Below are 25,422 nucleotides of genomic sequence, written 5' to 3'. Positions count from 1 at the left end.
TCCATTACAGCCAAGGAATTGGAGCCACAGCCATGGGATTGCAACCACTGGATTTCACCAATGGGAATACCTGGAGTTGTTGGTTTAGGATGATCTCCCTAGATAAATGTATGGGCATATACGGATGCCTTATACTGGATGAGACCACTGGTCCATAGGAAGGTATGAAGCTGCCTTATACTGGGTCAGCCCATTGGTCCAACTAACCCTGTACTGACTGGCAATGGCTTTCCAGAGTTTCAGGCTGGATTCTTTCTTTGCCCTACCTGGAGATGCTGCGGATCGAAGCTGAGGCCTTCTGCATGCAAAGCAGGGGCTCTGCCTTTTAGCTATGACCCCTCCCTAGCTCAATATTGTCTACTCAGACTGCCAGCTGTTCTCCAGGGTCTTTCTCAAGCCAGCTACCTGGGATCCTTGAACTGGAGATGCCCAAGGATTGGAACTGCGCCCTTCTGTATGCAAAGCCTGAGCTCTTACACTGAGCTATGGCTCTTCCCCGATCATAAATCCCAACGTATTTTAGCCACACCCCTACACTCACTGTCATTGGCTAGTCTCCAGCCACTGCAGGCTTACAGAGAATTCTCAACTCCATGCACCTCTGCATTCTGTTTGTCACTTACCCCCCTCCTCTTCTGATGCTGACCATGAGCCCCTGATTAACCAGGGGCTCTTTCCCTCACTTTCAAATGACTTCAGCCCCTGATTAACCTCTGGATCATATAAGCAAATCAGAGCCTGGATCAGATTAAGGGGTTATCATCTCAGGATCACCAAAAAATTAGCCTCTTTTGCACAATTAACACATATGTTATCAAGTGCTTCTGCCATAGGTCTATTTTAATGACTGGATAAAATGATAGACAGGAAGGCTGAAAAATGTGAGTAAGCATGGGAAAGCCAAAACTTTTTAAAAGGAAAGGGGAAGAGAAAAAAGAAAGAGAGCAAAAGACCCTTTTATTGGCGCACTTATGGGAATATGTATAATTCATTAGTTTTTAGGGCTGCAATTTATGATGTCTCAACAGCCATTATGTCTGCTTTTATGCAGAAGAGCAGCTTCTATTCTTTAGCATAAAGGAAGATAATAACATTACATTCATATCAATATTTTCCCTTGTAAGAAGCAGGGATAATGAGTGCCTAAATGCCACTTACAGGTGCAGGATTTTGCTTCTCTCTCCTTGCATGCCGTGCAAACAGGTGCTTCACCCCCACTCCAAAGCTGTTGCCTTCATTCCAGGAAGAAGCAATCCACCGACAGAACTTGCGACCCGTGACCCCAAGAGAAAGCCTCCCACTGAGCACTCAGGGGTGTTGATACAGGAGGCAAAGGAGAATCAACTCCCCACCCATTAGTGATGAGGTGAACTCTCCCAGTCAGGCTTGGAATTGGGCTTGGAAAACCTAGCTATTTTTCCCACAAAACCTCCGCAAATACCTCATAAGAACATAAGAAGATCCATGCTGGATCAAGAGTCCATCTAGTCCAGCACTCTGTTCACACCATGGCCAACCAGCTGTTGATCAGGAACCCACAAGCAGGGCATGAGTGCAACAGCACCCTCCCACCCATGTTCCCCAGCAACTGGTGTACATAGGCTCACTGCCTCTGGTACTGGAGGCAGCACATAGAGCCATCAAGACTAGTAGACATTGATAGCCTTCTCCTCCAGGAATTTGTCCAACCCCCCTTTAAAGCCATCCAAATGGGTGGCCATCACTATATCCTGTGGTAGTGAGTTCCATAGTTCAACTCTGCACTGTGCGAAGAAGTCCTTCCTTTTCTCTATCCTGAATCTCCCACCAATCAGCTTCATAGGATGACTCCAGGTTCTCGTATTTTGACAGAGGGATTTGCATACACCTCCATGCATTCCAAGCTTAATCAGTCCCTGTTTTGCATTCAATGATGGCACTGGGAGTGTGATGGCATTGCATGCATCCCCTGGCACCCCAGCTGAGCCTCCAAGCCACTTGCCTCCATCCCAGCCACTTATCTGATTTCTGTTCCAGTGATGGAACAGACAAGGACGGAAGAACTCCCTCTCCCACCTCGAGCACCTAGCTCGCAACCACAGCCATATGCAAGGTGCCAAAGAGAGTGGGGGGAGAGAAAGAGGGACCTTCCTCAATTCTGCTTCCAGATCAGTAATGCTGGTGGGTGGGAGACGATTGCTTCCACCAAAGAAAACCTGCTAGTTCCTGCTCTTCCTCTCCACCTTTTCGGGGGGACACATTTACTTCTATGTAAATTGCAGCTGTAAACGGCCGCAATTTACATAGAAGTAGGTACTTTACGGCTGCAAATGGAGTAAAATATGCCAATTATGTCTGTAATTTCCCCACGATAGGCTAATGGCAGCCGCCATTACCCTATTGCACCTTTTATGATGCTGCAGAACTGCCCTGCTGAAAATCCAAAGGACCCAGAGGTGAACGGAGCTGGTCCATTGTGAATCCCACAGGTCAGATTTTTGGGAATCCGGCCTCATTGAAGTCCACAGTGGATTTCTCCAGCATCCCTATTCTAGTCCTCATGGTAGTTGATATAGCTGACTAATCCAATGTTAGTCCTACTTAGTGTAGACCCACTTAAATGAAGGGTATCTAAGTTAGTTGTGGCTCAAGCCCCATTCATTTCAATGGGTCCACTCTAAGTAGGACTAGGGATGGGGGAGAATTTCTCCCCGAAACTTCGGGGGGCCGAGTGCCAACGTATTCAGCCCCCCGAAGTAGTTTCGGGGAGAAATTCTCCGCCCCCCTGCTCCCCCCCCCGGGATGGGACTTACCTTTCCCGAATGTCCCTCCAGGCGGTGGGTCCCGGCGGTGGTTCGGCAGGTCTTCGTCGGGGGCGGGGGCAGCAGCCGGTCTTTCGACCGGCTGCCACCGCCGCCATTCCAAGAAAAGTAAAAAAAAAAAAACACCCCCGTGATAGGCTACGTGACAATTAACGTAGCCTATCACGGCTAGATCTGCAAAGTCAGCCATGATAGGCTATGTAAATCGTCACGTAGCCTATCACGGGTGACTTAAAAAAAAAAAGCGCGTACGGCTAATGGCGGCCCCCATAAGGAGCCGCCATTCGTGTTCCTTATTTGGTCACTGTAGTCTACGTAAAGATTACGTAGACTACAGCGAAAATAAGGGCAACGCTATTTGCGTTGCCCTTATTTTCGCCGTAGTCTACGTAAAGATTTACGTAGACTACAGCGACCAAATAAGGAACGCGAATGGCGGCTCCCTATGGGGGCCGCCATTTGCGTACGCGCTTTTTTTTTTTTTTTTTAAGTCACCGGTGATAGGCTACGTGACGATTAACGTAGCCTATCACGGCTGACTTTGCAGATCTAGCTGTGATAGGCTATGTAAATCGTCACGTAGCCTATCACGGGGGCGTTTTTTTTTTTTTTTACTTTTTATTTCGTGGCCGGGCAAGGCAAGACACCTCCTCCCCGGCCTGAATTTCGGCCGGGCGAGGAGGGAAGCCTCCCCCCCCGGCCTGAACTTCGGGGGGAGCAGCGAAGCACCTCCCCCCCACCGCGAAGCAAGCTGCGAGACCAGGTAAGTGACTTTCGTGCACCCCTAAGAAGGACTGACATTGACTGTTACCCATGTGTTCAAAAGCCCGAAGACAAAGAACACCAAAGGATTGAAGACATGGCGGGCCAAAATAGTTTGGGTTTCTAACTCTCAACATCTAGAATTCCAGGGATCAAAATGTTTCAATACAAGGACTTGCTGAAGCTTCCTCACATTTGAGTGCAATGATTTTAAAGAAGAATCTGCAAGAGTAAATGAAACAAGGTTGCCAACTCTAGCTTGCCATCCGCATACCACATATATAGAAGCAACTCGAATGAAGGAACACAACTTCCACACCCCTCAGAGTACTGTACTTACCAGCAGCTTCTTTTGCCCATCCAGACATGGCCTGAAGAAATCCAATAACCACATAGGTGGCTCCCCATCATCAAAACAGAGAAGCATAGTGACAATAGAAAACACAGTCCTGGGAGTCAGCAGCAAGGCTGGCTCGCAACTACTACAGCCCACTGCACCACTCTTAGAATGTGTCTAAGGCTGCCTTCATCTGGACTTTGCTCCTACCAACCAAAGCCGGTGTCAATAAGCTAGGGATGTGCAGACTGTGTAAAATTTGCTCCGTCTGTTTTGCAGATTGTCAGGTGCCTTTTATTCTGTCATCCACCCACAGACAGATGCAAATATATATTTTTTTCGTCATGCAGAACAATCCGCTAATAATTATGTAAGTGTTTGCATAATTTGCCTCAGTACATAACATTTAGCGTATTGCCTCCCATTCCATTCAACGTTTCCTCAGCAGAAACTTAAATATTTTCCTACAAATATATATGCATAAATTTCAGGGAAGTAAAAAAATCGTCCAGAAGTCCACGGGCTCTGGGCGGCCTGAGGGGGTCGCTCTGCAGCATATTCCGCAGGTCGGATTCTTAGAAATCCAAGCTCATTTTAATCCGTCTCAGACTTCTCCAGCATCCCTACAGTGAGCCCACTGTTGCAAAACAAACAGGATTACAGACCCTGTCGCCATCCCATTAGCTCTTGCAGGCACTTGCCTTCAAACAAGAGTAACACTTTGAAGCATTTCCCAGGAAGCTACTACAGATGCAGAGCATCCAATAAGGATGTTCTCCATTTTGAACTGAGCTTTTCATATTTTCAAATTAAATTTATATTTTCAAATTATATTTGAGCTTTTCAAATGCTCAAATAGAATTGCAGTGGTCCATATGGAAGGCAGCAGACATTCTTAATGTGTGGACCAGCCCTCTAGGAACATAGCGGGCTGCCTTATACTGAGGCATGCCATCTAGCTCAGTATGGTTGATATTGAATGGCAGTGGTTCTCCAGAGGTTCAGGCAGGAATATTTCCAGCCCTACCTGGAGATGAGATGTTGGGGATTGAACCTGAGATCTTCTGCATGCAAATCAGATGCTTTGCCTCTGAGCCATGGCCCCTCCTGGTTATCCAGGATAACAGATGGGTGATATAAGCAGACAACAGGCCTCACCCACTGCTACCCACAGTAGTTCTTTCAAGTGGAGGCTGGTGGTTCTGATGTCAGAGGGGCAGTAAATTAGCTCTGGGTTTCCATCACAACCAGTCAGAACTCTAAAGAAGCTATCCAAGGTGTTTAACCCTATCCCCAAAATGGGTTCAGCACCTTGGATAGCTCCTTTAGAGTTCTGACTGAAACCCAGAGCAGATTCACCACCCCACTGACATTGGAAGTACCAGCCTCCACTGGCGCTCTCTCTCTCTCTCACACACATTTAACCAGTGATGCTGCTAAAGTTTGTAATTACCCAGCTTGTTATGCAAATATCTTCCATGTATAACATTTGCTTCTGTTATGAAGACCCCTTCCCCAGAAGATCCTTCTCTAGCTCAGTGCACCTTGCTTCTTCCTTCTCTGGTGCCATGAATGCCACCCCCAGCACTAATCCTGCCAGGTAAGTGGAAAGAGAAGGAGGCAGTGGGGGCGGGGAATCATTCAGAGCATTCAGAGCAAAGGGAGAGCATTCAGATCCCTTTATGATCCTGATGATATTATTGAGACTGGGACACAGTCCACATTTCTTAATTGTGCACAAAAGAAGAAAACAAGCTGTTTCGGAGGTGGGGGGATAGCTGTGTTTGCTGAACCCAATTCCAAATTGATCTGGGAGGGAATCACTAGATTTAAACAGCTGTCTGTTGCAAGCATAGGCAGTAATAAAATGTGGCATGCACAGAGTATGTTCTAAGGAGATATTATAGGATGGCATTACAAGGTCTTACAGAAGACAGTTTCAAGGGCCTGCAGCATCTTGGGAAAACACTGGGATAGGTGGCCTTCAAATTCCTGATGAAAACGGGGGTGGGAAAACAAAGATAATCAAAGCTATACTGCAGTATAGAACAAATCTACTCAAACGGTGGATTTGTTTGTTCAGCTGGGCAATTCCAGAAGTAAATGGTTCAAGATGATTCAATGGCTTTGCTGTTGGTAGAAGGAAGGCAGATTAATTGTCAAATTGCTGAAGAAATGGGAATTGGCTTGAGTGCTGAAGAAGAAACTAACAGAAATATCATCATGCGAGAGCTGGTGGGGGTAGAAGGCACGGGGAGGGGGGAGAAACATGGAGAATCCCTGCTCACTAAACAGCGGTTATTCATGCCAGACAAACAGAAAGAGGGATGGTTTGTTTATTTTTAGTTCCATGGGCAGAAATGAGGAATATTAGGAGCGAGATGGATGGGCTATGGGGTTGAACAAACGGGCTTTGTCAAGCAGGCAGGAGTGAGGGAGGAAAGAAGGATTCTTGGCAAGGCTGGAAGTAAGATGAAGAAATATGACCACAGGAAAGACATCCCTATAAAAACGCACAGTGAATTTGACAGAGGGCAGAGAACAAAACGGGAGAGATGTCAGTGGAAAGCAAGGCGCAAAGACAGTAAATCTGAGGCAGAACGGTATGGAGGAAGATGACGGGATCCTACAGCTTCACAAAGGTGCAGGAAGGTAGCTAGGATTAGGCGAAGTCATAGGGACTGAATCAATGTGTTCAGATTTACACACACACACACACACACACACACAGCTGCCTTATACCGAGTAAGACCATTGTTCCATCTAGCCCAATATTGCTGACACTGACTGGCAGTAGTGGTTCTCCAGGGTTTCAGGCAGGATTCCTTCCTAGGCCTACCTGGAGATGCTGGGGATCAAAACTGGGATGTTCTGCATGCAAAGCAGGGGCTCTGCCACTGAGCTGCAGCCCTTCCCCATTTCCATATGAGTTGCCAGCAAGCCAGAACTTCCCTCCTGCTCTGGGTTATCACTTTTCTGGGACAAAAGCAGTAAGAGCAGCTGCATAAAGAAAAGCGAATACCCAACATAATAACTTCACCTCTGAGCTATGGTCCTCCCTACATACATATGTATTAGTAGAGCAGAGCTGTGCATAAATGGCCTATTGAAATTCTCCACCTTACTTGTGGGCAGAGAAATTTGGGAGATGATTTCACTGAATTTCTACAGGAGGAGGAGAAATTCACAACCATTTCTCCCAGCTAGGGCTCCCCATTGGCAGGGCTTGTCGCACGGCTTCTTCCTTTTTTCTTAAGGGTTTTTTTTTTGGGGGGGGGGGTTGTGCTGCAACAGCATCAACTGTCTTGGCAGGCTGGCCCCCAGTTTGCATCCACCGCGATGCAAATGGGGGCAGCGTTGTGTCCGGCTCCAGGGATGAGGGGGAGTTCGTGCTCTGCCAAAATCTGTCCTCCAATTTCCTGAATTTTTCTGCCCCCATGAAAGAGGCTTCCATGGTTCTGCCTCATTCAGGATGTTTCATAATGTATGGTTGTGGTGTTTTTGAGCATACCTAATCGCAGCGAGCCTCCCAGGCTGCCTGCGTGTCCCGATCTGAAAAGGTCCTATGGGAGGAATTACCTCATGGTGCCTTAAACTGGGCTCTTACTGAAGTGTAGGAAGCTGAGGAGGCCACAGGTGGCCAGAGAGATGATGGTACAACAAAAAACAGGACACTTGTGCTCACTCCTCAGCCACCTCCTAAGGAAGTTCAGGCCCAGAAACCCAAACCCAAACCCAACCCAGGAGAATGTCTCCAAAATTTCTTCACCACTGAGTTTCTTTTTGAAAGCAATTTCTTTTCTATTAAATTGAAGGAGAATGGCCGGGAAAAAAAGTGGGAGAAATTTTTGGCACAGCACTGCGCATTGGATACAAGAGCTTAGCCTTGATGAAAATCCCACGTTTTCCTTTCTTTGGTGCCTTGTTTAGTCAAGGTTCCAACTGTTGAATTACATTTGTTGCCAACAGAGAAAATGCATATGGGACCTGCATTGACTTTCTCCTGCTGACAGCGCCCGCCAACCAACCAGCAATTGCCTTCTTCCATGATACCCTGTTCCATCCCTTCCTCTTTTTCCACCTCCACCCCCCGCCATACGCACTCAGGTCCTGCTTGTGTGCTTCCCATTGCAGCATGTGGTTGGCCGCTGTGTGAACTGCATGCCGGACTAGATAGAACCTTGGTCTGTTCAGCAGGGCTCTTCTTATGTTCTTAAGAGTCAGGTAGCATTCCATGTCTAATAGGCATACATCAGTCCTCACTGGGCTGTTCGGTTCCCCATCCTCCTGAGACATCTCCCGCCCCGCCCCCTGCCCCCGGCAAAGATTTCTTATAGTTCTGTAAACCTCAGAGTTCCCCCAGGCCTGCTGGCATCTCCCCTCTTGTGCACAGATGGTACAGTTTGGGCTGCATAAGGATCCAGACTTAGGAAAGGAGTTCACTGTCAGCATATTAGCAGGGCTGCAGAACCTCTTTCAGCCTGAGGGCCAAATTCCATTTTGGAGAAGCTCTTGGGGAAGGTGCCACCATTTCAGTGGTGGGCGGGGCCAAAGGCAAACAGGGCAGAGACAAAGGCAAAAGCGGTGGGCGCAACAATACAAGAAATACCAGCACATTTTAGCTTCAAGCTCTGAGCGCCAGTAACTGAGTCTTTGGAGAGGCATTTCAACCTGCTAGAATGGGGGAGGGGGGTTGAAGAAAAGCCAGGAAACCACCAAACAATCTGTGGTTGGGGAAAAGGGGAGGGGTGTGTGGCCTTCTGGGAAACCTGGAGGGCCAGAGTTTCTGCACCCCTGGTATATAAAGAACATTAAGAGAAGTGCAACCAAATGCCCCAAAATGATCTTGAATGATCTTTGTGAACAACCCAGACAGCTTTGGCTATGGGGTGGTATAGAAATAATAATAACAGCAGCAGCAGCAAGGTTTGAAATGAGAAAAAACCTCTGGTCATCCTATGAAGCTGATTGGTGGGAGACTAAGGCAGACAAAAGGAAATCTTCCTTCACACAGCGCATAGCTAAACTATGGAATTCGCCACCATGGGATGTAGTGATGGCCACTAATTTGGATGGCTTTAAAAGCGGGTTGGACAAATTCCTGGAGGAAAAGGCTATCAGTGGCTACTAGGCTTGATGGCTATGTGCTACGTCCAGTACCAGAGGCAGTCAGCCTATGTTCACCAGTTGCTGGGGAACATGGGTGGGAGTGTGCTGTTGCACTCATGTCCTGCTTGTGGGTTCCTGGTCAACGGCTGATTGGCCACTGCGTGAATAGAATGCTGGACTAGATGGACTCTTGCTCTGATTCAGCATGGCTCGTCTTATGTTCTTATGTTCTCACCTGCCCAAATCAGATATGCAGGGAAACAGGAAACTCACAATTAGCAAAGATGCTACAGGTTTAAACCATCTGCTGCTATCGCCAGCAGATAGAATGAGATCATTTTGTTAGAGGGTACAGGCAGAGAAGAGAGAAGGCAGAAGTGGCAGCATTAAGCAGATTGTTATAAAGGTGCATCAGGAGAGCTGCAATTTCTTTTAAGCACCTCATTGCCACCATTACTAACATTAACATTTGAAGCCGCCAGTACTGTGCCTGATCATCTCACCCAGTATTGCACATTCTGACTAGCAGCAGTTCTCTGAGGTCTAAGGCAGATCCCCTGCTGCCCAAGACCCTTATTAGTGGGAAACAAGGAGATCTGCAGCAAAATGTTGCAGCGTGGAATGCTCCTGTTCAGTGCTCCCACCATGGTGCGACAGGCAGGTGCCAAGAAAATAAACTTCTCTGTAGGGATGCATGAGAAAATCATTTCACTTCATTTTTTATCAGGATTTACCCAGTTTGCACCTTCCGTACAGAATACGAACTCCGATGCAATGTGCAGAGTCTATACATTTCCAAGCTTACAACGTGATTCATGGACGCCCAAAATATGTTTGGCAACATGCACACATTTGAAAAATGCACATGAAAAAATGTGTACGTTTGAAAAATGTGCACAAATACACATTAATCAATGGAAGAAGAATGTGTACATTGCAAAGATGTGGACAACTGAGCCGTACATCTGGAAAAAATATGCATGGAAATATGCACGGATTTTCATGCGAAAAGAAAAAAACCTAAGCTCACAATCTGATAGACATGAGTCAGAACACGCTTCGAGATGGAATTTAGAGAACTTCGGCAAGCTCCAATTTTGCTGATTCGCACATCCCTACTTCTCTGTAGTGCCCCCCGTCTGTCTGTGGAATGCCCTTCTTGGGGTCATCCACCAGCTGTCTTCACTGAACGCATTTAGATCCCAGGATAAGACCTTCCTCTCCCAGCAGGCATTTAATCTTTAATCTGCTGTTCTAATTATTAACTTTACCATTGGCTGTTTAATATCATTCCCGTTTCAATATTTTCATATTTTTACTGCTGTATTTCTTGTTTTATGTTATATTGTAGTTTTAGTGTTGTATATATTTTATATTGTTTTATTGTGTGCCATTTGGTTTTAATTTTTGTGAACCGCCCAGAGAGCTGCGGCTATTGGGCGGTATAGAAATAAATAAATAAATAAATAAAATTTTGGTTTTTATTGTATTGCTGTTTTGCATTTTTCATTAGTGTAAGCCACCCCAATGGCATCTACCAGTTGGGCAGCATATCAATCTAATAAACAGATAAATAGATGATAGATGGACAGATGGATAGATCGATAGATAACCCTGAAAGGCAGCCAATACATAAATAATATAAATAAATAAATAATGTGATGTGATGATATGATTAAATATTAATATTAATATATAATAATGATAATTACTATGGCAGGGTGGGTGGGATTATTTCATAGAAGACTTCTGTAAAAAAAGGAACAGCAGAGAGCTGAGAGCCAATTGTGATAGTAGCGCAGCCAAGGCCCCATCTACACAAGCCTTTTACTCCGGGGCGGCTGCAAGTCAAGGTCCCTTGGGACAGACAACGTAGTCGCCACTTTGCAGCCAACTGTGGTTTTCTCCTGGAAAATGCGGATTTTCAAGGAGGCATTTTGCTGCAATGTTTTTCGTTTGCTGCGGGTTTCCCGCGGTTGTGAGCCATCTGTCCATTCCCCAAACCAACTTCGAATTTTGCGGTGGGCGTGTTGTAGGCGTGCGTAGTGCTTGCATCACTCTGTGACACTCCTTTACTCCCCCCATCCCTTTGCAGCTGCACAGCTACAGAGGCACAGAGAGGCGTCTCCATTTATTTAATCACACTTTCACACATTTTTGCAGCTTCATATCTTCACAATGGTTGCTTCTGGACTCAGTGCCCAAGGGCTGGGGCGGGGGGTCTTGGGGAAGGACCAACTTTGCTCTGGCCACCATTTCAGAGTGATGGCTAGGCACGTACCACTCACACTTGTGAGTGCGAACCATTGCAAGAATCTCAGGCTGGGGAACTGACAAACAGATGGCGTAGAAATGAAGGAGCACAGAACACCCACTTTTTACCTAATAAGGGACAGACAGACACAACAGAACCCCTAAAATACAAAACAGCCACAGAAGTGTCACACCCCCATGCTCACGGGACTGCACAGCTGCGCACTGAAATATAATGGGGGGGGAGGGCATGGTGGAGTCTGTTAGGGAAGCCCACAGTAAATCGCGAGCGTATCCCAGCAGAAGATAATTTGATGCTGAAATGCTGTGCAGTTGCGCCGGAGTGAAGGGCGAAAGTGGTGCCATGTAGACAAGGCCCAAGTGATACCCAGGACATGTGGCATGAATCCAAACTCAGTCAAGCTCCCACGGAGGAGAAGTCTGCTTCTTGCTTTATTTCTAAAATTCTACAACAGAGCATGCCTTCACCACACAGTGTCCACTGCATTGTTCATCCATTGGCCAAGTTTCATTTATCGCTAGAATGATTAACCTTTCAAAACTTATTGAAAATCAATTCCTTTGCTCAGTTCTAAGTGGGAGGAAAGCCACTGGGCTCTCTCTTCATGTCTGATCTCTGAAGGAAAGTTGTTTATACCAGGAAGCGGGGAGAGGATGCATCAGTAAATCAGCAAAACATTTCACTAAATGGAGAAATTGAGGGATGCATGAACAGTTCTGCTGCAGAAATGTGGCAAAGCCATGGTATCATGAGGCCTGAAGTCTTTCTAAAGAGTACTTTTGAAAGTCGCTGGGAGTATGCAATAAATCATTTAAACTGGGCCCCACACTCCATGGTGAGAGTGAAGGGGAGTTTTAGGTCTGGTAAGATCATTCTTTCTATTTATGATGTTCAGGCTGTGAATGCCATTGGTTATGTTGACAAAATGTCACCGCCCGTGCACAAGTGGTGGATATAGGCAGGCTCAGGGGAACCCCAGGCTTTACAGACGTACTAAAAAGAATGAATGGGTTATTGTACCACAGGCATCAAAGTTCCCAACTTTTCTGCTGGGCTAGGTCCTGCAGGACAGCCTGCCCCAACCCTGGGTCACAGGAACATAGGAAGTTGCCTTATACTGAGTCGGACCCTTGGTCTATCTAGCCCAGTATTGTCGACACTGACTGGCAGCAGCTCTCTGGGGTTTCAGGCAGGACGTTTCCCAGCCCTACCTGGAGATGCTGGGGATCGAACCTGGGACCTTCTGCATGCAAAGCAGGGGCTCTGCCACTAAGTTACAGCTCCTCTTCCAACATCTGGAGACCCAGATGTTGTTGGACTATGTCTCACATCATTCCCAGCCAGCATGGCCAATAGTCAAGGATGTAGGCTAACAAAATCTCAGGGCCCAATGGTGGGAAACTTTGCTGTACAACAATGGAGTGCAACCTGCGCTCCCCCAAGCCTTAACGCAGCCCCCCAGGTGCCCTGACACCACTCACTGCCACATTCCCCCTGCCACACACACACACATTGATTTCCTGCAGTTTGTCCTATGGCTACCACTGTTACAGAGTATTTTCCCCAGATTCGAACCCAGGCCTCCCTGGTCCTGGTCTGACTCTCTAACCCAAGCTTCTCCAAGCTGGTACTCTCCAGATTTGTTGGACTACAACTCCCATTTTTGTCAGCAAGCATGGGGATGATGGGAGCTGCATTTGAACACATCTGGCTGCTGTGACCACTACACCACACTGCCTCAGAATCTTAGAGGGGCATTCCACATTGAATGAAGAAGAAGAGGAGGCAGGAATGGAGTGAAACACGTGAAGCGTATCGACAGAGCTCCACCAGCAGACGTGGGACATCATCGCATTTATTCTGTCAGTTTAAAGTGCCATCCAATCTACCGCCTTTCATTAAACCCAGATTTTGTTCCTAAGAAAGAAAATCTGAGAGTTAAAAAATAAAAATGTAATCAAAGGCTAATTACTCTGGGGCTTCATCATTAAATAGAAAGCATTATTTATTGTCAGAGGCTGCTTAGAAATGAAAGACGAAGGCTAATTTATTCGCGCCAAAATTGCTTTGAGTATTTTTAAAGTCAGGGAAGAGACGCTACCTTAAATAGCAGCCCTCGCACGTGCCTCTTTATGTTTCTACAAGCTGCACTCAAATTAAATTGCTTGTCAAAGTTCCCTGATAGTATTTAAATATGGGGAAGAAAAGGGGGGGGGGAACCATCAAAAGAAATGCAAAGAGAGGAGCAAAATCCTTGTAAGTCTGTTGGCCCTATGGAGGTGCCATAGAATAACTCATCAAAGGGGTGTCTCCAATCCTTTAAAAATGGAAACGTAAAGGTAGTAGGAGAGAGAATTCATTGTTTAATTTGCATGTTATTTTGCAACATTTAACAAATATCTTAAGCAAATACAGCATTATATGCATTCAGCAATGGAATCAATTAAGAAACAATCTTGGCGGTTGAGAGAGAGAGAGAGAGAGAGAATGACTTCTCCAATACGGTAATCTTTGTTTCTGTATAATTCCCTCCAGCCTATATCCACCCCACTATATGCAAATGTACAGGCAGGATCCAGCATGCACCACCCTGAACAATTTTGCCAGTGGCTTCAAAATTGCCATGGTTGTTTCCTACTGTGTATCTTTAAAGGCCTAGCAATGCCATGGCAGAAAGGAGTCAGTGCTGAGCAGAACTGCTGCTGCTGCCCCCCCGCCCCAGACTTAATCATCCTGTTTGCAGGTGTCAGGAGCGCCCTGGCTGCCTCTTTTAGTCTACTCCAATAGCTAACTCAAGACACAGACAAAAGGATTCTTTTCAAGGCTTTAATCCTTTTACAACTTAATGACTCTTTCAGATGCTAATCACCAGTGACTAAGCAAGGAACTTCAGAATAGCCTATGCTCCAGGCTAGGCAGTTGGTCCCCGTTTGAAAGAGAATTATGGGAAGACCCTGAACTTATGGGCTAGGGAGAGTTCCTCCCTCTTTCCCTTGGGTCCTCGGGACGCGACCGTTGCTTGCGCGCCAAATGAGCGCTGCTCCTCCTTTCCGCACCCTCCAGCTGTTGTCGTTCCCGGCGTCGGCATCAAGCATCCAACAAGCCCCCCTCCAGCACTCTCTCACTGCCAGGGTCACTATCTATCTCAGGAATGCTGGCAGGAGGAATCTCTGCCAGCTGCTGTGCCTGTGAGAGATAAGCGTGCTCCTCTCCCACGGATTGCTGTTCCTCCTCAGAATCAGAACTGCTCTGGGGTTCTATCGGCTCAGTTTCCACCCTGACAGCAGGCTGCAAAACTGGGCGGGGGGATTTCTGCAGTGAGGGGAGGGATAAGGCACAAAGAGGCAAACATAGTGTGGGTAGGTGACATTTCTCTTCAATGAATGTTCAGCTTCCTACCCAGAGGACACCAGATTGAGGGAAGGAAGCATTGCCACCTGGACTCATTGTGAAGCCAAGTCAGAGTGAGGACAATATTTCCCATTTCCTGTCTTTACCCATGAAGCCAAGTCAGAGTGAAGGCAATGCTTCCTGTTTCTTGTCTTTACTCATGAAGCCAAGTCAGAGTGAGGACAATGCTTCATCCCCTGACACATGAAGCAGAATCAGAGTGCATGGAGCACGAACACCACCATCAGCCTGATCAACTAGTCGCTATGAGTAGCAGCAGCAGAAGAGTCCTGGTGCTTTGGCTAGCCTTGCCTTGGCCCCCACCCCACCCCAATCCAAGTCTGCTTCCTCCAGCCCCAACCTTGCATGTTTGGACCATACCCTTGTCTTGGCACCCAACAACTAAGAGCAGATGCAGGCAGAGGCCCAATGATATTCCAACCATGGGGAAGAATTAGCCATCTAGAGGCCCCACCCACATATTGTCTCTACCTTCCACAGTTCTAGATCCATGGGTTCTTCAGACCCTTGATTGGCTCTCAGATTGTCTTTCCTGAATGGCTGGGAGACCTCTATGAATTATGTTCCTTCAAGAAATGCACCCATTTGGGGATATTCAGTCACTGACTGGATGGAACATAAGAAACTGCCTTATACTGCATCAGACCATTGGTCCATCTCTCCCAGTACTGTCAACACTTACTGGCGGAAGCATTCCAAGGTTTCAGGCAGGAATATTTCCAGCCCTCCTGGAAATGCCAGGGATTGAACTTGGGACCTTCTACATGCAAAGCATGTGCTCTACCACTGAGCCACGGTCCTTCCCCATTTCTATGCCAGATGCCAGCAAGCCAGAATTTCCCTTCTGCTTTGGGTTACCGCTTTTACAGGACAACAGCAGTAAGAGCAGCTGCGTAAAGAAAAGCAAAGATCCAACATAATCTCTTTACCTTCCCTTGTGAGGCCTTCCTCTCTCAGGCATTCCAGCCGATGTCCTCCGGTTCACCGTCGAGTACTCTGGATCTAGTTCATACCCCTCATCGTCAACCCCAAGGCTGCGGTTATCATCCTCAAGCCCGTACGGCTCTGGCTGGAATCGTTCTGGCTGGGAGCGGTTCAAGTCCACGTTGCTCCCTGTTGGCACCTGGGGTTGGGGCGGCGGGCCATAGTTATCTCTTCTGCTTGGCAAAGTGAAACTACCATCCTCAGGCCGGTAACTGTTCCCAGGGACGTAGGCGTAACGTGGACGGTAATTGACCCCACGGGACAAGCTACCGTAATTGTCGGGGAGGTCCCCATAACCATCATGGCCCATGAAGGGGCGATATTGGCCATCGTGACTGTCAGGGTAGGAGTCATTGTAGCTATTGTATGACCGGGTCAAGGTGGAAGAAGCTTGTGGCGTGATGTACCGTTCCCCGTTCTTCATGTGTCTTCTGTCTATGGAGTCGGTATAACTTCCCATGGGAGATGACCCGTCCATCACAGGTAGGCCATCGGGCCCAAGGGGGACCTGGCGTACAGTTCTAGTGGTGACCGTTTTGACCATTTTTGTAACCTGTGAAGCAGAGAGAGAGAGAGAGAGGGAGAGAGAGAAAGACATAAATGTTTTTCTCCCTTCAAATGCGGTATTCTTGGGCCCAATTTCAAAATTCTTTTAGCAGTGTGGCTGATGACGGAAATCTCATCCAAATAGCCACCTCACCCATGTGGAGCCCTCAAGTAACCCCCCACCCACCCCATTAGAAACCCTCCAAGCCTCATCCTGTTGCCCCACCCACAGGGCCCTTAGCTCCACCCACTTAGAACACTCCCACTCTCTTTCTCTTAGCCCAGGGATGGGCAACTTGTGCCCCTCCAGATATTTTGGCCTACAACTCCCATAAGCCCTAAGCAGCATAGCCAAAGGGAATTGTAGGCCAACATATTTGGAGGGGCACTTGCCCACCCCTGTGCTACACCCTCCAGTTTAGAACTGACAAGGCAAGTGTGATGAATGTCAGGCCCAGAGGGCCAAATTCAGCCCACCTGGAGTTTCCGAGACAGCCAACCCCCTTTCCCCTTCGCTAGAGCCCGACAACATCAAGAGGGACACAACTTCCCCATCCATTATACAGCCTGCTAGTTGATGGTAAATAATTTATGTTTCCTTGATGGCCTCTCATTGTCCATCAGGCTGATCTTCATCATAGAATCAAAGAGGTGCGATTTTGTTTTGCATTCTTGGACGAGGCTAAGGAGAAAACATCATTCTCCGCCTGCCAGCAATTGTCGGCACTCCTCTAGATCTAGGACCTAAATCTGACCCTCCGGGAGTCTTGGGGGTTCCCCAGAAGACCACGCCCTCTTCCCCTGGACTCTTCGCCTTTCCCCTGAATGGCGATTGCTGGTTTCCCTGCTTTTGTGCAGTTTTTCCCCTATTCTAAAAGGTTGAAATGTCCCTCCTAAGGCTTAGTTACTGCAGTAAAAGCTTCAAGCTAAAATATGCTGGTAGTTTTGGATCTCATCCCTTTTGTTTTCTGCCCCACCCACCATTGGAAAGTGGCTTCTCTGAAATGAAATTTGGCCCTGAAGCTGAAATGGCCCTGAGTTCCACACCTCTGCATGCAGCCAATGATGGCTCCCCTCCAAGGCCCTTCCCCTTTAGGGCAAGGGCTTTAGAGGGCAAGTGACCTCTTCTGTGTGGGCAAGTGTCAGTATTGGTGGGTCCTGCTGGTTTAGTGGCACAGCTGCTAGGAGATGCTAGATGCCAGGCCTAAAATAAACAGTAGATTCCTAGCTGTGGGGGAATCAATAATTACACTCGCCAGCCCATGACAGTTGTGTGCCAAGATAAATGTCCCTGTCGATTTGTAACTCTACCTGCACATTTCATTTATTTTCATTATTACATTTATATCCTGCCTGTTTTCCTCTTGCAAGGAACCCAAGGCAGCTGGCAAGGTCCTCCTCCTCTTCACAACAACACCCCTGTGAGGTAGGTTAGGCAGAGAGTCAGCAATTGGCCCACAATCACCCAGTGAGCTTCATGGCTGAGTGGGGACTCGAACCTGGATCACCCGAATCCCAGTCCAACCACTACACCACATGGGGCCTAGAATATGGTTCAGATAAGAGGGCTCTGTCTCCTTTAACCCAGTTGTGATTCATTTACTGACAACCCTGACAAAATGCCCAACAATTTTTTAGTGCCACCCAAGACATGTAAAGCAAAGCCTGCTGAGAAACAGTAACAATGCACGATTGCCATACCATGTAGGATGTTCCTCTGCACATACATTACCCACCTATTGTCATCTTGGGGCTCAACCATTTCATGATGCTGTTATTTAGGGGCAGAGAGAGGAATGGTCCTTAATACGGGTGCTGATAACATGCTTTCAAGGCACACTACGATCGTATCCTATTTACCGCCAGAAGCAATTTCTGCTGTCACCCTGAGTCAAATTTGTTGCTTTCATGTACCAGAGTTCAAGCTCATATATATATATATATATATATATATATGTATATGTATATGTATATGTATGTGTGAAAGAAAGAAAGAAAGAAAGAAAGAAAGAAAGAAAGAAAGACTAATAGAGTAATTTCAGACCTGTTGGCAAATTTATCAAGGATGGCAGCGGTGGCTCACAACTAAATGCTTGGCTCAGTCCATACACACTGTTGGCAATGCTGGTCAGCTAATACAGGAGATTATAGGCAACTCTCTCTCCCTGTCAGCCAAACCATAGTACATCTGCGGCCCAACACACGTGCTGTAACCACAGTCCGGTACAAAGTTACACGGTATGCATCTTTTACCATCACTTGCTATGACTCTTAAGAATCTAAAAAGTCCCCTGCTGAATCAGACCAAAGGCCTATCCAATTCAGCATCCTGTTTACACGTTGACCAGCCGAATGCCCCTGGGAAGCCCACAAGCAGGACATGAGCACAATAGCATCCTCCCAGTGTTATTCCCCAGAAACTGGTAGAGATGGATGGATGCCCCCCCCCGATTCTCTGAGCACCTGCCCAGCCACTACCCCTGCTCATGTGACCCTGGACCTGCTTGCGCACCCCCCTCCCAAGTTCACCGAGCTGCCGGAACCTACCTGGAGCCATTCCCAAGCACCAGTCATTTTTGCGGTCGCCATTTTCCCCCCGCAAAATGGCGACTTGGGAACTTTCATCAATGTAACATTGCACACATAGTGGGGATCAAGGCCCTATCTACACAGTATTGCGGGTGTAATTTACACCTCTAATATTGCGTGGATAGGTCCTTTATGGCTGCTATGTGTGCAATATTACATTGACGGAAGTTCCGCCAATGTAACATATTTGGGGGGGGGGAATGGCGACCACGGGAATGGCGGGTGCTCAGGAATGGCTCCAGGTAGGTGCTGGTGGCTCGCTAAGCATGTGTGTGTGTGTATGTGTGGGGGATGAGTGAGGGCAGCAGCCTGGAGGCACAAGCCTGGGAGAGTTCATTGGACTGCCAGGCTCAGCCAAGCGCCCGCACCTTCCTTAGACATAGGCATGTTGCCTCTAATCCTGGAGGCAGCATATAGTCATCGTGACTTGAAACTATTGATAGCTGTATCCTCCAAAGAATAGGCTGCACTTTCTTGTGTTCCCGGAAACTTTTCATAATGAAGGAAATTGCAACGGGGCAACGTGTGAGTGTGACAGCTACACTGGGGAAACAGAGGAGAGGGTTAAAGGAACTTCTGTCCAGTGCCACTGTTCCAGTGCAACCCTCCTCCCACTCTCCCCAGGCTGGTTTTTAAAGAGATGGGAGGTCTAATCACATATCTGCTACATCTTTTCTAGTTCAGTCCTTAAATTGTGGAAAGACGAGCCAAGTACCTGGGAATTTTCTATTCAATCCTCCTGTGCAAGCACTGAGTCACTGGTGACTCCTAGAGGGATGCCGCTTTTGCTGGCGTTTTCATGGCAGACTACAGCGGGGTGGTTTTGCCATTGCCTTCCCCAGTCGTGACTACCTTTCCCCCCAGCAAGCCGGGTACTCATTTTACCAACCTCGGAAGGATGGAAGGCCAAGTCGATCTGAGCTGGCTACCCGGGACCCAGCTTCCACTGGGATCAAACTCAGGTCGTGGGGAGAGTTTCGGTTGCAATACTGCCGCCTACCACTCTGCGCCACACAAGGCTCTTGTGTTACCCAGGAATATCCCCACATAAATTCACTAACATTTTACTGATCCCCCAAGGGGGAGGGGGAAGCCCCCTGTTCTGAAAGGGTGTGTAAGCAGGGCAAGAGATGCCCTCTTGAAGGATCTCCACACAAGTACCTATTGCAGTTAGGCTGATGCCTTATTCAGGCGTCTGATACCTATTGGTACTGAACACGTGAAGTGGCCAGTGGGAACGCATGGGGATAAGCCCACCCCCTCAATGACATGGGTACCAAACCCCTGAACAGGGCTTTGCACTGCCAACTGTACTGCATTGGGCTGTTCTGAGGGAGATGAAAGAGGGAAGTGGGGCCATTCTACCAGCCCTGCTGGAAGGCTTCATTCTTTTCCTCTTCCCTCCCCATTCCCATTTCCTTGTGTGTCATGTCTTTTTAAGATTGTAAGCCTGCAGGCTGGGAATGTCTTGTTTTACTGATTATACCTAAGCTGCTCGAGGAGCCGTTTTGGCTGAGAAGCCAAAAAGACTTTAAATAAATAAATAAATAAATATGACCCAGTTGACAATAGATGCCTGGAAACAAGTAGCAATCTGCAGTCCACAATTATATAGGCTAATCTGTCCCAAGGGCAATTTTCTTCTCCCTTCCTCAGCCGCACCCACCACATAGATTGGCCTGAGTCCCAAAAAGGCTTTATTTATCCATCCACACCAAAAAAACAAAACATTTCATTGTCCCACCCAGGGTGGGAGTAGAAAATTCCACAGAGGCTTACAGTAGTAATAACATTTTTTTTTCTTTCTGGACACTTAGCCACCAGTCATAAAAAGCGCTGTCTATAAAAGGAGCAAAACAGAGCCCTTTTATTTATTTATTTTTCCTCTGTTCAAAAGATGAGTGGAAAATCAATATATTAGCTTCCATGAACTGAGAAAGAAGTGAAACAACAACAAAAGAATTCTTGAAAAGGAGATCAAATGCTTTTTAAAAAGCTTTTAGGGCAGTTTTACAAATCAACATGCAGCTGAAAAAGTAACCAGTGCCAGTACATTTGCAGTTTGGACCAAAGCATGACACTCAACTGGTAAATCTGCAGTTGGCAAGTTCAGTGGTTCAGAAGTTAAGAACAGGAGGGGAGAGAGGGAGGGGGAGATGTTTTGAGCTGCAGCAACTGGGTAAAAATTATCAATCAGTCACCACATTAGCCAAGCCACTGCAAAACAAAAAACACAAACAAACCCATAATAAAATAATTAGAGTGTGTTGTTTTGAGCAGCTCCAAATGTATGTCCTCCCTGTTCTGGCATCATGTTAACAGAGGAACAAGAAATAAGGACCCACCCAAATAGCAAGGACCTTTTTCCCCGAGACATCTGCGAGCAAGCAATTCTTCTGCCTAATGAGGTCCTGCAAAGTCTGTAAAAACAGCATGCCGGGATCCCCCGCCGGTGGAATAATTAAGCGCCGTTGCAAGCTGAGTGATGGCAGTGCCAGCTACCGACACTGACTTGGCTGCCCTAAGAGTTACAGAGGCCTCCCCATATTCTGAGGGGGGTTTCAGCAGTAATTGGCCTCTCCTCTGAAACACAGGTCCATCATTGTTGTTATTATTACTTTTTACTGTTTCAAACAGAAATTAGAGAGCGGGCAACCACACCGCGGACTAGATTGACGGATGTGGAAGCGGTACATATGTGGAATTTCAAGCTGACCATTCTAAGTCAGCCACAACATCAGGGATTGGAGAGGGATTGGGAGAAAATAAAGGGGCCTGGATTCTAGTTTTAAAATACAGCTTTCCAGGCCAAAGGTCCTAATGTCTGGCAGGTAAATCGGAACAATAGCTGCCGTTCCAAACCCAACAGTGAAGACCCACACACAGGTGAAGAGAGACACATGCATGTACCACCAGGCCACAGGAGATGGACACTGTAGTCCCTTCTGTTTTTATGTATGCAGATATTTAAAGGAAACTACTTTAGATTAGGGATGTACAGATTTTGTGAAATCCGTTAGGTCTGCGTTCCAAGGATTGTCAGGTGCCTTTCATTCCGTTGTCCGCTTATTGGTGGAACTGAATTATTTCCAATTTCCTGCATTTGTACAAATGCACATTTGGGAAAACGCACACTTGTGAACATGTGCGAAGCCCCCCAAAATGTGCAAATTCCCGCCAAAATGCACATTTTCATGCTTTTGCCTATGGGCTGAATGTGCATTTTTGGCTGGTGGGTTTTTTTATTTTATGTATTTTTTCTATGACTAAATTTGCATGAAACACTGGAAAGTAAAAAAAACAACACAGGTCAACAAGTCTGTGGAGTCTGTGTAACTTGGGAAAAGCCAGTCCACTGCAAAATCCACAGGTTGGATTTATAGAAATCCAAACTCATTTGATTCCATTGCAGATTTCTCTAACATCCCTGCTTTAGACTGGTACTAAAATTAAATGGCTACCCAAATTCGCCATCCTGTTTGCAGGTGGTAAACAGGGGTGGGGGGACTTGTACTGCTTTTTCAGGATGGGAGTCAAAATGACTGGGCTGGTTTTGGGGGTGCCATGTTCCTTGTACTCCCAGAATGCAACCCTTCTAGAACACCACAGTTCTAGCATCATTCTAGGAAGGATGTATTCTGGGGCGGGGGGGGGGACAACAACACACATTGCAGGGGACATATCCTGGCTAGTGCCACTGCTGGATGTGGTTTAGAGTAAGAGAAGGGGGTGGGGGAGAGCTTCCACCATTGCAACAGCCTGTTGTTTTTAAAAAGAAGAGGAAGCTGCTACTATAGTAAGCACCTCATCTGTCCACCCACATTGAGGGTGTCCCCATCCACCACTGGCTGCTTTACCCTTGCCCACTGCTGGCATGCGCCCCCCTGACAGATTAGCCCTGAGAGAAAGCAGCCCTTGGCAGAAAAATGCTTCCCTGCCACAGTTCTATGCATAAAGCCAGCAACTTAGATGGCTTTAAAAGGGGATTTCACAAATTCATAGAAAATAAGGCTGTCAATGGCTCCTAGTTAGGATTGCTATATACTACTTCTAGGATCAGTGGCACTGTGTCTCTGAATACCAGTTGCCAGGGAATAACAGTGGGGGAAGGCAACTAAAATGATCAAGGGGCTGGAGCAACTCCCCTATGAGGGAAAGTTACAATAGCTGGGATTGTTTAACTTGGAAAAAAAGGAGGGCAAGGGGAGACATGATAGAGGTGTACAAAATTATGCATGGTGTGGAGAATGTGGATAGGGAGCCATTTTTCTCTCTCATAATACTAGCTGTCTAGTATTATGAAGCTGATTGGTGGGAGATTCAGGACAGAGAAAAGGAAGGACCTCTTCACACAGCGCAGAGTGAAACTATGGAATTCGCTACCACAAGATGTAATGATGGCCACCAATTTGGATGGCTTCAAAAGGGGGGTTACACAAATTCCTGGAGGAGAAGGCTATCAATGGCTACTAGTCCTGATGGCTCTATGCTACCTCCAGTATCAGAGGCAGTGAGCCTATGTACACCAGTTGCTGGACAACATGGGCGGGAGGGTGCTGTTTCAGTCAAGTCCTGCATGTGGGTTTCCCATCGACAGCTGGTTGGCCACTGTATGAACAGAACACTGGACTAGATGGACCCTTGGTCTGATCCAGCTGGGCTCTTCATATGCCCTTATTATGTTCTTCTCAGTCACACACATGCACTGCTAACACCCTCTCCATTGATGCTCTTATGACCACCCCTATATACATGCATGAATAACCCCCAGCGTCCCCACATATGCACATCTGACCCCTCCTCCTTTGACCCCCACTCCATACACACATGCATTAATAATCCCACCCTTCCCACAAATCCATTGACCCTCCTCACACATATGCTAACAATCTCTACTCCATCTACAATAATCTCACCCTCCAGAAAAATTGTGTGAAGAGAATGCTGGACTAGATGTCTGATCCTGCTCTTCTTACGTTCATACGTTCTTGCATGTATAGTGTTGACTATGCTCCATTAAAAATAATGAGGAAACATCTGTTACATGCGCCCTGATCCTATCCCTGAAGCCCCTGTCTAAATCTCCTAAAAAGCTTCCAAAGTTTTCACTGGGCCATCAATATAACTACTGCAGTGTTTCATTCAAATACACACTTGGTGATGAGGCAAAATGTTTGGAAAAACTCCACTGTGTACATGCTCAGAGGCACTGCATTCTTGGGTCCAGTTTTAAATTAGTAGCTAAGCAGAGATACTGCATGGTTAGGCCCTTCCATAGCTAAACTATGGAATTTGCTCCCACAGGATGTAGTGATGGCCACCAATTTGGATGGCTTTAAAAGGGGGTTGGACAAATTCCTGGAAAAAAAGGTTATCAATGGCTACTAGTCCTGATGGCTACATGCTACCTCCAGTATCAGAGGCAGTGAGCCTATGTACACCAGTTGCTGGGGACCATGGGCGGGAGGGTGCTGTTGCACTCATCTCCTGCTTGTGGGCTTCCCATGGACACCTGGTTGGCCACTGTGTGAACAGAATGCTGGATGTGATGGACCCTTGTTCTGATCCAGCAGGGCTCTTCTTATGTTCTTATCTGAAGACAATATGAAAAAGAAATCCAATACACATAAGCAATCATTTCAAAAATGCACTGTCTCAGCACCGATCCTATCCCAATACCAGGTTGACCAGCTCAAATCACAAGGGCTTACCACACCACAAAAACCTACTTAATAAACCAGCAGCTAGTCTTAAAAGGAGAGTTCTACAGTTGCGGAAGAGTCACCAGTGAAGTTTGATACATTTTCATCATTTGATCTTGACATACAGATGGCAGCATCAAGCAGGCAGTCTCAGACCGTATCTACACCAGCTGTTTCCTCTGATACACCCTCTGGGAACAGTTGCTACAAGTCAAATCTCATCCCCCTCATTAGGACTCTGTTTCTTGGCTGCCTTTTTTGTTCTGGTTTTTCTTGGGGCAGGGGAATAGAAAACACATTTCTCCTTCCTAGGAGAGGGATTCCTCCCCCACCTTCCCATATTCCACAAAATATAGGGTTGGTTACAGAATCAGATCGCCCCCTGGAATTGCGCAGTTCTGAATTTCCAGCCTGACTTGCAGAACAGAACTTGGTGGAGCAGAATTCCCTTGTTGAGTCAGATTCCAGAGAAATATTTTTGAAGCTTTTCCGAGGAAAACTGAATGAAGACCATTTTCAAGCTTTGGCTTATTTTTTAATTTTTTTGAAATGTGAAAAAATTGTGTTGTGGCTCAAGTCAAATTGATAAGACAACTGATGGGCTGGTGGGTGGGATGGGGGAAGGGCAAATAGCAACTCACTACTGAAGACGCTCTTGCCTCAAAGGTCTTCAGCAGTGGGATCCCTTTCACTCCCCCCAATGTGTTTCTGGCTCACGGTCTCTTTCAATCTCCCTATTGATTTCAACAGAGACATCACCACAATTGTATAATTGTGGGTCCATCTTTTAAGAATAATAACCAATATATTTTGAATGTTCATGCTTTTAAGGAAATGGTGCATGTACAAAAGTCAACCACTTATGTTCTGAGATCTGGATTAAACAGAATTGAATAGTGGTGGCAC

The 25,422-nt window shown here is 46.8% G+C and overlaps 1 protein-coding gene across 9 annotated transcripts in view; it reads right to left on the bottom strand.

Moving 5' to 3' along the window:
* The window catches only part of ARVCF (ARVCF delta catenin family member), a 641,936-nt gene that overhangs the window by 151,818 nt on the left and 464,696 nt on the right, over window positions 1-25,422 (bottom strand). For all 9 annotated transcript variants that reach the window (XM_084820398.1, XM_084820396.1, XM_084820391.1 and 6 more), the window contains one exon: window positions 15,625-16,232. In XM_084820398.1, the coding sequence (XP_084676524.1) occupies window positions 15,625-16,232 (608 nt within the window). The remainder of the gene's footprint in view (window positions 1-15,624; window positions 16,233-25,422) is intronic.

This window comes from Heloderma suspectum, chromosome 13 (assembly GCF_057233095.1).
Source record: "Heloderma suspectum isolate Gila_16-S chromosome 13, 16-S_ref, whole genome shotgun sequence".
Lineage (NCBI taxonomy): Eukaryota > Metazoa > Chordata > Lepidosauria > Squamata > Helodermatidae > Heloderma > Heloderma suspectum.
This window is presented reverse-complemented; position numbering and strand designations above follow the sequence as displayed.